This window comes from Capricornis sumatraensis, chromosome 2, assembly GCF_032405125.1.
Source record: "Capricornis sumatraensis isolate serow.1 chromosome 2, serow.2, whole genome shotgun sequence".
NCBI lineage: Eukaryota > Metazoa > Chordata > Mammalia > Artiodactyla > Bovidae > Capricornis > Capricornis sumatraensis.
Window position 1 is genome coordinate 99565064 of NC_091070.1, and position 14275 is coordinate 99579338.

Genomic DNA, 14275 nt, shown 5'->3' on the forward strand with positions numbered 1-14275 from the left:
AATGTCTCCATTTATTACCAGATGTCCCCTCTAAGGGAAAAGGGACAGAATCACCCCCAGATGCTTCCTTGCTGCCCAAATCCCAATCTCCCAGAGTCCCCAGATTTTGCTAGTCACCTTATAGAGGTAATCAGACCCAAAGATGAAAAATCCATCAAATGATAATTTGTTTACAAAAGGAAGAAATATCCAGGTGGGATATCTACTTTAGAAACTAAGCTAATTTTTTTAAATTGAAATTTGCGAAGAACTAAACTAAGCTCGGCTTTTTAGCTAATCTGAGCTTCCTTTCACCCAACCAGCCCTCCTTGACCCAGAACCTACATTTTTCTCTTCAGAATTTCCTTTTCAGTCTGGGGCTATTTTTTAATTTATGCATTTTTTTCTAAATTACATTGTTTTATACCTGGAAACTCCAAGAAAATCAACTGGAAAATTATTAGAAATAAGAAAAATATTCAGTTAAATAACTGGCTATAAAGATAATGTTTAAAGGTGGTCAACAGGTATAAACTTCAGTTATAAGATAAATACATACTAGAATGTAATATATGATATAATAAATGTTGTTAGCACTACCATATCATATATGAAAATTTTTAAGAGAGTAAGTCCTAAGTGCTCATCACAAGGGAAAAGTTTTCTATTCTTTAATTTTTGTGTATGTATATATACATATATATATATATGAGATAATAGATGTTCACTGAACTCACTGTGGTAATCAATTCATGATGTATGTAAGTTAAACCATTATGCCGTATACCTTAAATAGTGTTACATGTCAATTATGTCTCAAAACTGGGAGAAAACAATACTGTTCAAATATACTCAGGATTTGCATAAAGGTACCTTAGAACACTACTGAATCAGCAGAACATTTGTACTCACACTCTAGAAAAACAGGTTATGAATGGCCAGTAAGCACTTGAAAATATACTCAGCATCATTAGTCATCAGGAAATACAGATTACAACTGTGAGATACCGTTATACATAGTATATTGGTTATAATCTTTAAAATTGACCATGTGTTGTCAGAGATGTTAAAGAGCTGGCAGAAAAGTTAAATGGTATAGAGGCATACCTCGCTTTATTGCAGTTTGCAGATACTGCGTTTTTGCTAAGTTGAAAGTCTGTGGCAACCCTGCACCAAGCAAGTCTTTTAGTGCCATTTTCCCAACAGCGTTATTTTTCACTTAATGTATGTACATCTTTATACATAATGCTTTTGGACAGTTAATAGACTACAGTATATGCACTGAGAAACCAAGAATATGGTGTGACTTGCTCTATTGCAATATTTGCTTTATTGGAGTGGTCTGGAACCATACCTGCAATATCTCTGAGGTCTGTCTGTCCCACTTGAGAGAACTGTTGGCAGTGTATTCAAACTAACATTTACCTGCCATACAACCTTGCCACCCATGAGGAACAAAAACTTAAATTTACACAAAGACACACAATTATCCACTTAAAGATTATTTGTGATAGCCAAAACCTAGGAAAAACATTCTAATGTCTGTCAGTAGGTAAATGGGTAAATAAATTGTGGAATACTATTTGGCTATTAAAAAAAAAAGAATGAATTATTGATACCTGCAGTAATCAGTTATGTCAGAAATCAGAGCAGTAGTTGCCTGGGTTTGGGGGTGGATTACAAGGGGTATGAGGAAATTGGAGGAGGATCAAGGTACAGTTTATTGGTTGCCTTAATACCTTACTAAAATTATACAAAAAAATTAGTGCCATGTACATTTTAAGACTCCTTTCTAATCAACTTTGTGTATTTTCAGAAAGATTTAATGTTTTTGTATAGATTATTGGGACTTGTATTGCTGCTGAATAGCTCATTGTATTATCACTCAGGGACCTCAAAGATCTACATACAGGCCAATTGCTACATACCAAGAAAGTTAGAGTAACAGACACAGCCTACTGAAAAGTGTAAAAGAGGATTTTAATAAATGTCAAGACATAGTCTGTCTTGTAAAGGAAGAGTAGATCATTTCTCTCTCATAGATGAGAGAGAGATCATTAAACATCATTTCTCCCTAAATTCATCTATAAATTTTTAATGTAAGCCCACACCGAGAAAACCAGAATTGAAAGAGACACGTGTACCCCAATGTTCATCACAGCACTGTTTACAATAGCCAGATGAATGGATAAGAAAGCTGTGGTACATACACACAATGGAATATTACTCAGCTATTAAAAAGAATGCGTTTGAATCAGTTCTAATGAGGTGGGTGAAACTGGAGCCTATTATACAGAATGTAGTAAGTCAGAAAGAAAAACACCAATACAGTATATTAACACATGTATATGGAATTTAGAAAGATGGTAACAATGACTCTATATGAGAGACAGCAAAAGAGACACGGATGTAAAGAACAGACTTTTGGACTCTGTGGGAGAAGGCGAGGGTGGGATGATTTGAGAGAATAGCACTGAAACATGTATATTATCATAATGTGAAATAGATCGCCAGTCCAGGTTCAATGCATGAGGCAGGGCGCTCAGGGCTGGTGCACTGGGATGACCCTGGGGGATGGGATGGGGAGGGAGGTGAGAGGGGGATTCAGGATGGGGAACACATGTACACCCATGGCTGATTCATGTCAATGTATGGCGGAAACCACTACAATCATGTAATTAGCCTCCAATTAAAATAAATCAGTTAAAAAAATTTTTTTAATGTAAGCCCAATCTTGGAAAAACTAGCCCATCAGAAAGTTATGCTATCCAGTTCTGGTTTGGTCTTGCTCTGGTTAACGGTATTAGAATTTATCTTTTCCATCTTTTTCTACATTCAGTGCAACAGCCAGTATGAACATTCTTTCTCTTTTTAACTTGTCACCTCTTCATTCTCAACTTCATTTACTCCTCAACCACAAGGACCAGAACTGCCTTGCACATTCCCCGTGTTCTGCACCCTTTTCACCTCATTCACTGGCCCTTCCTCTTCTACACAACAGTCTTTCCTTCACCTGCACCCTGCGCTCTGGGCATTGCTATTACTCAGAGCTGTTCGTCCTTTACTCTTGTCCGCTATACTTTCTCTACTGCTTATAGAGAAGGAGGCTTTTTTAATGTTTCACTTATCTCTAAGAAGCCCAATATTTTGAAAATAAAAAACAAAAATGTTCATTTTCATTGCTTCTTCCAACTTCTTCAGAGAATCTCCTGTAACATCCAAAGCCCTAAACAAGTAGTCAAGTAGTCACTCCCTTCATTTCCTAACTGGCCATATCTTCCCCAGTTCTTTCTAAATTTGCTCCTAACAAAAAATCTAGATTTATAGCTTAACTAGGATATCACTTTTCTACCTGTACCTGTATTTGATACCTTTGATCACATACCTTACTGAATCTCCTCCCTTTGTTTTTACCACCTATACTTCCAACATCCAATCATTTCATCTTGTCTCCTCTAACTATTAAGCTTTGAAACAAAACCCTTGGCCCCCTACATGTAGTCCCAAAGAGAGCAACTTCTGTTTTCCTACCTTCAACTCTCATCTCTAGGTCAGTTATAAGTTTAGCTCACTCCTCTAAACTCTTCCCATTTTTTCTGATCGCGAGATACTTTGTCCCATTTCCTCAGTCGCATTATAATTAAAATTGAGCTATTGTCCTTTTCACATCTTCAGTGGTGAAAGCATTTCTTCTCTGCCTCATCGTAAATATTATCTATTTTATTCATTCAATATCCTGAAGAAGAGAATACAATGGCTCTTGATTGGGTTGAGCCCAAAATGTTTGCCATGACATTCAGGGCCCTCTTTTCCCTGTCTGACCTTACTTCCCGCAATGTCCCAACGTGGACTTTGACGTCTTCTGTGTCTTCTTTCTGTTATTTAGTCCTCCCTTGCTTATTCCCACTTCCATGCCTTTACTCATTCTACTTCCCCTGCCTCCTCTGAATGTACATGTCTTTTTATCTGCAGAGGTGCTCTCCTCCAAAAATTATTTCATTTATTTGACTTAAGTTCCCATGGCAGTAATCTTTTCATTAGAGCCCTTGGTTTTAAGTATAGTGTTACAGTCTTTTTTCCCCAAAGTAAACAGCACCTTCAGAGCAAGTGTCAGTTGCTCTGTTTATATCCCCTAAAGTACCTGTAACTGTGATAGGCACAGAGTAGGTTTCTAATGAATGTTCGTTTGTCCCCTGATTGATTTTTAGTAAGAAGACTGTCTTCAGGAGCATGACAAGTTTTAACCAACATTCTTAATTGTACACTCAAAGTGTTTCCTCTGGCAGTTGTGATTTGACAGCTTACTATGATACTGCACATCAGGGAGTTCTCATTTTTATAATGACTTTGTTTCTTTGAGGATTTTAAGAAATTGGGAGTATTTCCGGTATGCTTCCATGTTAATAAATTGTTACTTTTGCATCAACCACACATAAATATGGATGTGTATTTCATACAAGCAGAATATTGTACGTACTTGTCTGCAACTTGCTCTTTTCACTTAATGATAGGTCTGGACATCTTTTCAAATCAGCATACGGGGGGTCTTTTCTAGTGTATATTATCCTGAAAATGTTGTCTTTTCCGAACGCACATCAGTTGTTTCATTTTCTGATATAAGCTTCTGTGAGATAAGTGTGCACCATCTAGACATTTCACGTTCATTGCTTAGATGAATGTGATGGTCATTGTTTTAATGTTGTGTTCTGCTTGTCTCATGGGGATATCACTGTCTTAAGTTCTGTTTGGTATTTTATGAAAGTTTTTTTAAGTGAGGAGTTCCTAATGCTTTACCAGTAAAGGATGGGCAGCCAGGGGATATTTTTAAAAAAAGAGAGAGCTTTCTCTATAGAAGTAAGTATAGACGTTCTAAGAGTTACAGTTACAGCCCTTAACTAGACGACATATATTCTGTTTCTTGCTAGGAGTCAACCCTCAAGAGTGTTTTGAGTGCCTTATGGAACCTGTCGGCACACTGCACTGAGAATAAAGCCGACATATGTGCTGTAGACGGCGCGCTTGCGTTTCTGGTTGGCACTCTCACTTATCGCAGCCAGACCAACACTTTAGCCATCATTGAAAGTGGAGGTGGCATCTTACGGAATGTATCCAGCTTGATAGCTACAAATGAGGACCACAGGTAAGTACAGAGTTTTATGTTACTTTTAAATGAATTGGTAAGATTCATATATTCAGAAAGACTTAACTGAGCAGTGTTTTGTGTAATTATGCAAGTTCTGAGCCAAACTACATTTATGACAGTGAAACTATTAACTATTAATACCTGATTTATTCATTAACATTTATGCTAATACAAGTTCATAGTATCACAAAGATGTCTAAAAATAAACCAGTGATACTTGAGAGATATAACCCATGTGTAGAATAAAAAATGAAAGCCATAAATATTACAGAGAACAAAATCCTTTCCTGTATGTAGTATGGATTAAGGGAATATGAGGTGATAAAAAAAAACTTGTGGTTATGATCCAGAAAGTACAATGATTCACATTTTTCTAGTGGAGCCATAATATCAGTGATCAAAATGTTTTTCAGCCAACAGCCATTCATCCAATTTATTAGAACTGTAAAACCTAACAGAGCACCTCAGATACAAGGCATACATTTTCAGAACTTGAGCTTTGCATTATCTCAACAAAAATAGAGTATCTTTCACAGTGTATTATTTATTTTATCCTGTATTGTTCCTCTCTCATTTAAAAAAAATAAAAGACTATGGGATACTTGTAGTAAAAGGCTTTTGTAAAGAATGTAAACATCTTTTCTGTAAGTTTTTGATGCACAAACTACAAGCCTTACAGCCCTTTCATCTTCTCATGGAAGAACTCTTAAACTCAATAAGCACTCAGGTGTCTGCTGGACTGCTGAGAGAACTGCCATTGCTACAGCTTATTGTACCTTTTTGCCTATCAGTTTTAAAGCCCACTAGAGCTGACTATGCTCTCATTAAACTTCATTTTACCATGCATTAAACAAGCCATAGCTCTTCAGATCCTAACATTCATTACACTGACTCTCAACTCTTGTTTTTATAGTTACTTTTAAATGTTTTTAAAACTTTTTAGAAAAACTACACACACAATTTTCCCAAGACCACTTAAAAGGGGGAATATCAGTATTACAAATTCAAACCAGAGAGAGATTATCTAAAAGTCATTTTGCTGACCTGAGCTTACAGTGTGTTCTCTGACTTTGTAAAGATCTGTTAATTGATTCTTTTCTCTACCTCTTCTGCAATGTCTCTGTTATCAACATTGTGGAACCCACCCAGATGTTAAATTACCACAGAGTCCCTGTTCAGCTTTCATAATATATTTATACTCAGTAAACTGAGAAACTCTGTCACTATGTAAAGTAAATATATATTTGCTCAAGAAAAATTTTTAAAGCTGTTAGGTCAGAATAGGAAATGCAGAATTGATGAAACTGAACATTTTTACCTTTTAGTCTGACAGATGAGTACTATAAAACAATAAACATTAAATGAACTAAAAAGGAGATGGGCAGTGCTTGAAATTTATAATATAATTCGGTGTAGTTTTATTATGCCTGTTGTTACAAGTTTTAGCAGTTATCTTTAGATTTAAATTTGTTCTCTTTCATTTTATTTGTCACTGCAAACAGATTTTTACCTTACTTTTGTAATATCTTGTTTTTATTTCAGGCAAATCCTAAGAGAGAATAATTGCTTACAGACCTTATTACAACACTTGAAATCTCACAGTTTGACAATAGTCAGTAATGCATGCGGAACCTTGTGGAATCTCTCAGCAAGAAACCCTAAAGACCAGGAAGCATTGTGGGACATGGGAGCGGTCAGCATGCTCAAGAACCTCATTCATTCAAAGCACAAGATGATTGCTATGGGAAGTGCTGCAGCTTTAAGGAATCTCATGGCAAATAGACCTGCAAAGTATAAAGATGCCAATATCATGTCTCCTGGTTCAAGTCTGCCTTCTCTTCATGTAAGGAAACAAAAGGCCCTGGAAGCAGAATTAGATGCTCAGCATTTATCAGAAACTTTTGACAATATTGACAATTTAAGTCCCAAAGCATCTCATCGTAGTAAGCAGAGACACAAGCAAAATCTCTATGGTGACTATGTTTTTGACACCAATCGACATGATGATAACAGGTCAGACAATTTTAATACTGGAAACATGACTGTCCTATCACCATACTTAAATACTACAGTATTGCCCAGCTCTTCTTCATCAAGGGGAAGTTTAGATAGCTCTCGTTCTGAGAAAGATCGAAGTTTGGAGAGAGAACGAGGTATTAGCCTAGGCAACTATCACCCAGCAACAGAAAATCCAGGAACCTCTTCAAAGCGAGGTTTGCAGATTTCTACCACTGCAGCCCAGATTGCCAAAGTCATGGAAGAAGTATCAGCTATTCATACCTCCCAGGAAGACAGAAGTTCTGGGTCTACCACAGAACTACATTGTGGGACAGATGAGAGGAATGCACTAAGAAGAAGCTCTACCACCCACACACATGCAAACACTTACAACTTTACCAAGTCAGAAAACTCAAACAGAACATGTCCAATACCATATGCCAAAGTAGAATATAAGAGATCTTCAAATGATAGTTTAAATAGTGTCAGCAGTAGTGATGGTTATGGTAAAAGAGGTCAGATGAAACCTTCAATTGAATCCTATTCTGAAGATGATGAAAGTAAATTTTGCAGCTATGGTCAGTATCCAGCTGACCTAGCCCATAAAATACATAGTGCAAATCATATGGATGATAATGATGGAGAACTAGATACACCGATTAATTACAGTCTTAAATATTCCGATGAACAGTTGAACTCTGGGAGGCAGAGCCCTTCACAGAATGAAAGATGGGCAAGACCCAAACATATACTAGAAGATGAAATAAAACCGAATGAGCAGAGACAATCAAGGAGTCAGAGCACAGCTTATCCTGTATATCCTGAAAGCAGTGATGATAAACATCTCAAGTTCCAACCACACTTTGGGCAGCAAGAATGTGTTTCCCCGTACAGGTCAAGAGCAGCCAATGGATCGGAAACAAGTCGAGTAGGCTCTAATCATGGAATTAGTCAAAATGTGACCCAGTCTTTGTGTCAAGAAGATGACTATGAAGATGATAAACCAACCAACTATAGTGAACGTTACTCTGAGGAAGGGCAGCATGAGGAAGAAGAGAGACCAACCAATTATAGCATAAAATACAGTGAAGAAAAACATCACGTGGATCAGCCTATTGATTATAGTTTAAAATACACCACAGACATTCCTTCTTCACAGAAACCAGCATTTTCATTCTCAAAGAATTCATCTGGACAGAGCACAAAAACTGAACACATCTCTTCAAGCAGCGAGAATATGTCCACAACTTCATCTAATGCCAAGAGGCAGAATCAGCTGCATCCAAGCTCAGCACAAAGCAGAAGTGGTCAGACACCAAAAGCCACCTCTTCCTCCTGCAAAGTCCCCTCTATCAACCAAGAAACAATACAGACTTACTGTGTAGAAGATACCCCAATATGCTTTTCAAGATGCAGTTCATTATCATCTTTGTCATCTGCTGAAGATGAAGTAGGGTGTGATCAGACAACGCAGGCAGCAGAGTCCGCTAACACTCTGCAAATAGCCGAAATCAAGGACAGCAGCGGACCTAGGTCAAATGAAGATTCTGTGAGTAAAGTTCCAACAGTGTCACAGCATATTAGAACCAAATCCAGCAGACTCCAGGCTTCTGGTCTGTCTTCAGAGTCAGCCAGGCACAAAGCTGTTGAATTTTCTTCAGGAGCCAAATCTCCTTCCAAGAGTGGTGCTCAGACACCCAAAAGTCCGCCAGAGCACTACGTTCAGGAGACCCCACTCATGTTCAGCAGATGTACTTCGGTCAGTTCACTCGATAGTTTTGAAAGTCGCTCGATTGCCAGCTCTGTTCAGAGTGAACCCTGCAGTGGAATGGTAAGTGGCATTATAAGCCCCAGTGACCTCCCAGATAGCCCTGGACAAACCATGCCACCAAGCAGAAGTAAAACCCCTCCTCCTCCTCCACCTCCTCCTCCTCCTCAGACAGTTCAAACGAAGCAGGAAGTACCTAAAAATAAAGCACCTAGTGCTGAAAAGAGAGAAAGTGGACCTAAGCAAGCTGCGGTAAACGCTGCAGTACAAAGGGTCCAGGTTCTTCCAGATGCTGATACTCTGTTACATTTTGCCACAGAGAGTACTCCTGATGGATTTTCTTGTTCGTCTAGCCTGAGTGCACTGAGCCTTGATGAGCCATTTATTCAGAAAGATGTGGAGCTAAGAATAATGCCTCCAGTTCAGGAAAATGACAACGGGAATGAAACAGAAAGTGAGCAGCCTGAAGAATCAAATGAAAACCAGGAAAAAGAGGCAGAAAAACCCACTGATTCTGAAAAAGATCTTTTAGATGAGTCAGATGATGATGATATTGAAATACTAGAAGAGTGTATAATTTCTGCCATGCCAACAAAATCTTCACGCAAAGCCAAAAAACCAGCCCAGACTACTTCGAAATTACCTCCACCTGTGGCAAGGAAACCAAGTCAGCTCCCTGTATACAAACTTCTGCCATCACAAAACAGGTTACAGGCACAAAAGCATGTTAGTTTTACACCAGGAGATGATATGCCACGGGTGTATTGTGTAGAAGGGACACCTGTAAACTTTTCCACAGCTACATCTCTGAGTGATCTAACGATAGAATCCCCTCCAAATGAGTTAGCTGCTGGAGACGGGGTTAGAGCAGGGGCACAGTCAAGTGAATTTGAAAAACGAGATACCATTCCTACTGAAGGCAGAAGTACAGATGAGGCTCAAAGAGGGAAAGCCTCATCTGTCACTGTACCTGAACTGGATGACAATAAAACAGAAGAAGGTGGTATTCTTGCAGAATGCATTAATTCTGCCATGCCCAAAGGAAAAAGTCACAAGCCTTTCCGTGTGAAAAAGATTATGGACCAGGTCCAACAAGCATCTATGTCTTCATCTGGAACTAACAAAAATCAATTAGATGGTAAGACAAAGAAACCGACTTCACCAGTAAAACCTATACCACAAAGTACTGAATACAGGACACGTGTAAGAAAAAATACAGACTCAAAAAATAATTTAAATGCCGAAAGAAATTTCTCAGAAAACAAAGACTCAAAGAAACAGCACTTGAAAAATAACTCCAAGGACCTCAATGATAAACTGCCAAATAATGAAGACGGAGTCAGAGGAAGTTTTACTTTTGATTCACCTCATCATTACACACCCATTGAAGGCACTCCATACTGTTTTTCACGAAATGACTCTTTGAGTTCTCTAGATTTTGACGATGATGATGTTGACCTTTCCAGGGAAAAGGCTGAATTAAGAAAGGGGAAGGAAAATAAAGAATCAGAAGCTAAAGTGACCAACCACACAGAACTAACCTCAAACCAACAATCAGCTAGTAAGACACCAGCTGTTACAAAGCAGCCAATAAACAGAGGTCAGTCTAAACCCGTGCTGCAGAAGCAGTCCACTTTTCCCCAGTCTTCCAAAGATATACCAGACAGAGGGGCAGCAACAGATGAGAAATTACAGAATTTCGCTATTGAAAATACTCCAGTTTGCTTTTCTCGAAATTCCTCTCTAAGCTCTCTTAGTGACATTGATCAAGAAAACAACAACAACAAGGAAAATGAACCTATCAAAGAGACAGAGCCCCCTGCCTCACAGGGAGAACCAGGTAAACCCCAGGCCTCAGGTTATGCTCCTAAATCATTTCACGTGGAAGATACCCCTGTTTGTTTCTCAAGAAACAGTTCTCTCAGTTCTCTTAGTATTGATTCTGAAGATGACCTGTTGCAGGAATGTATAAGTTCTGCAATGCCAAAAAAGAAAAAGCCTTCAAGGCTCAAGCCTGATAATGAAAAGCATAGTCCCAGAAATATGAGTGGCATATTAGCGGAAGATTTGACACTCGATTTGAAAGATGTACAGAGACCAGATTCAGAACATGGTTTATCCCCAGATTCAGAAAATTTTGATTGGAAAGCTATTCAGGAAGGTGCAAATTCCATAGTGAGTAGTCTACATCAAGCTGCTGCTGCTGCATGCTTATCTCGACAAGCTTCATCCGATTCAGATTCCATCCTTTCGCTGAAATCGGGCATCTCTCTGGGATCACCATTTCATCTTACACCTGATCAAGAAGAAAAACCCTTTATGAATAATAAAGGCCCACGAATTCTAAAACCTGGGGAGAAAAGTACATTGGAAACTAAAAAAATAGAATCTGAAAATAAAGGAATAAAAGGAGGCAAAAAGGTTTATAAAAGTTTGATTACTGGAAAAGTTCGATCTAATTCGGAAATTTCGAGCCAAATGAAACAACCCCTTCCAGCAAACATGCCTTCAATCTCCCGAGGTAGGACAATGATTCATATTCCAGGAGTTCGGAATAGCTCTTCAAGTACAAGCCCAGTTTCTAAAAAAGGCCCACCCCTCAAGACTCCAGCCTCCAAAAGCCCTAGTGAAGGTCAGCCTGCTACCACCTCTCCCAGAGGAACCAAGCCATCAGTGAAGTCAGAATTAAGCCCTGTTACAAGGCAGGCATCCCAGACAGCGGGATCAAACAAAGGACCTTCTAGATCAGGATCTAGAGATTCCACTCCTTCAAGACCCGCCCAGCAACCATTAAGTAGACCAATGCAGTCTCCAGGGCGAAACTCAATCTCTCCTGGTAGAAATGGAATAAGTCCCCCTAACAAATTATCTCAACTACCAAGGACGTCATCCCCTGGTACTGCTTCAGCTAAGTCCTCAGGTTCTGGGAAAATGTCTTACACATCTCCTGGCAGACAGATGAGCCAGCAGAACCTCACCAAACAAACGGGCTTAGCCAAGAATGGCAGTGGTATCCCAAGGAGTGAATCTGCCTCCAAAGGGCTAAATCAAATGAGTAATAATAATGGAGCCAATAAAAAAGTAGAACTTTCCAGAATGTCTTCAACAAAGTCAAGTGGAAGTGAATCCGATAGGTCAGAGAGACCTGTATTAGTACGCCAATCAACTTTCATCAAAGAAGCTCCAAGCCCAACCCTAAGGAGAAAACTGGAGGAATCTGCTTCATTTGAATCTCTTTCTCCATCTTCTAGACCCGATTCTCCCACACGGTCCCAGGCACACACTCCAGTTTTAAGTCCTTCCCTTCCTGATATGTCTCTACCTACACATTCGTCTGTTCAGTCTGGTGGATGGCGAAAACTCCCACCTAACCTCAGTCCCACCATAGAGTACAACGATGGAAGACCAGTAAAGCGCCATGATATAGCGCGCTCTCATTCCGAAAGTCCTTCCAGACTTCCCATCAATAGGTCAGGGACCTGGAAACGTGAGCACAGCAAACACTCATCATCACTTCCTCGAGTAAGCACTTGGAGAAGAACTGGAAGTTCATCCTCAATTCTTTCTGCTTCATCGGAATCTAGTGAAAAGGCAAAAAGTGAGGATGAAAAACAAGTGAACTCTATTACAGGAAGCAAACAAACTAAAGAAAACCAGGTATCCACAAAAGGAACATGGAGAAAAATAAAAGAAAGTGAAATTTCTCCCACAAATAGTACATCTCAGACCACTTCTTCAGGTGCTGCAAATGGTGCTGAATCAAAAACTCTGATTTATCAAATGGCACCTGCTGTTTCTAAAACAGAGGATGTTTGGGTGAGAATTGAGGATTGCCCCATTAACAACCCTAGATCTGGAAGATCTCCAACAGGAAACTCTCCCCCCGTGATTGACACTGTTTCAGAAAAGGGAAGCCCGAACCCTAAAGATTCAAAAGATAATCAGGGAAGACAAAATGTGAGCAGTGGTAGTGCCCCTACACGCACCATGGGTCTGGAAAGCCGCCTGAATTCCTTTATTCAGGTAGACCCCCCAGACCAAAAAGGAACTGAGGCAAAACCGGGACAAAGTAGTAACCCTGTCCCTACATCCGAGACTAATGAAAGTTCTATAGCTGAGCGTACCCCGTTTAGTTCTAGCAGCTCAAGCAAGCACAGTTCACCAAGTGGGACTGTCGCCGCCAGGGTGAGTCCTTTTAATTACAACCCAAGCCCAAGGAAAAGCAGCACAGATGGCACTTCCGCCCGACCGTCTCAGATCCCAACGCCAGTGAGTAACAACACAAAGAAACGCGACTCAAAACCCGACAGCACAGAACCCAGTGGGACTCAAAGTCCGAAACGTCATTCCGGGTCTTACCTTGTGACATCCGTGTGAAACGAGCTGGAAGGATGAAACTAAGAATGTGATATGTGTTCATTACAACTGCTATGTAGAAATTTTGTTTCAAGTGAAACTGTAAAAGACTGAAAAATTTTGTAAATAGGTTTGATTCTTTAACATTAGAGGGTTTTTGTTCTGGAAGCCATATTTGATAGTATACTTCGTCTTCACTGGTCATATTTTGGGAGGCACTCTTGATCGTTAGGAAGAAAATGGTAAAGCCAAGTATATTTGTACAGTATGTTTTTCATGTATTTAAGTAGCATCCCATCCCAGCATCCTTTAATTATTGCTTGTCTTAAAATAACACTACAGATAGAAAATATGATATATTGCTGTTATCAATCATTTCTAGGTAATAAACTGACTAAACTTACATCAGGGAGAAATTGGTATTTATGCAAAAAACCATTCTGTTTTAGTCCTCGAGAGTCCATCTAACATCATAATTAATCATGTGGCTGTGAAATTCACAGTAATATGGTTCCCAATGAACAAGTTTACCCAGCCTGCTTTGCTTTACTGCATGAATGAAACTGATGGTTCAATTTCAGAAGTAATGCGTAACAGTTCTGTGGTCACATGATGTGCATATAGATAGCTATAGTGTAACAACTTACACTATTCTGTGCGCAAAACAAAAAAATCTGTGTAACTGTAAAACATTGAATGAAACTATTTTACCTGAACATCAGAAAGTAGGTAGAATTTTTGCTATGCTGTAACTTGTTGTATATTCTGGTATTTGAGGTGAGATGGCTGCTCTTTTATTATTGAGACATGAATCGTGTCTCAACAGAAACTAAATGAACATTTCAGAATAAATTATTGCTGTATGTAAACTGTTACTGAAATTGGTATTTGTTTGAAGGGTCTTATTTCACATTTGTATTAATAATTGTCAAAAAGGGCCTCTTTTAAAAGCTTATATACATTTTTTCTTCAAATTCTATGCATTTAAGAGTAAACTTCCTCTTACTGTAATAAAAAACAATTGAAGCTGA

The 14275-nt window shown here is 39.0% G+C and overlaps 1 protein-coding gene across 7 annotated transcripts in view; it reads left to right on the forward strand.

The window, feature by feature from the left end:
* Nucleotides 1–14275, forward strand: part of APC (APC regulator of WNT signaling pathway) — an 80281-nt gene extending 66006 nt beyond the window's left edge. For all 7 annotated transcript variants that reach the window (XM_068966114.1, XM_068966115.1, XM_068966118.1 and 4 more), the window contains 2 exons: nucleotides 4905–5119; nucleotides 6665–14275. In XM_068966114.1, coding sequence (XP_068822215.1) covers nucleotides 4905–5119; nucleotides 6665–13265 — 6816 coding nt within the window. In that variant the 3' untranslated portion in view covers nucleotides 13266–14275. The remainder of the gene's footprint in view (nucleotides 1–4904; nucleotides 5120–6664) is intronic.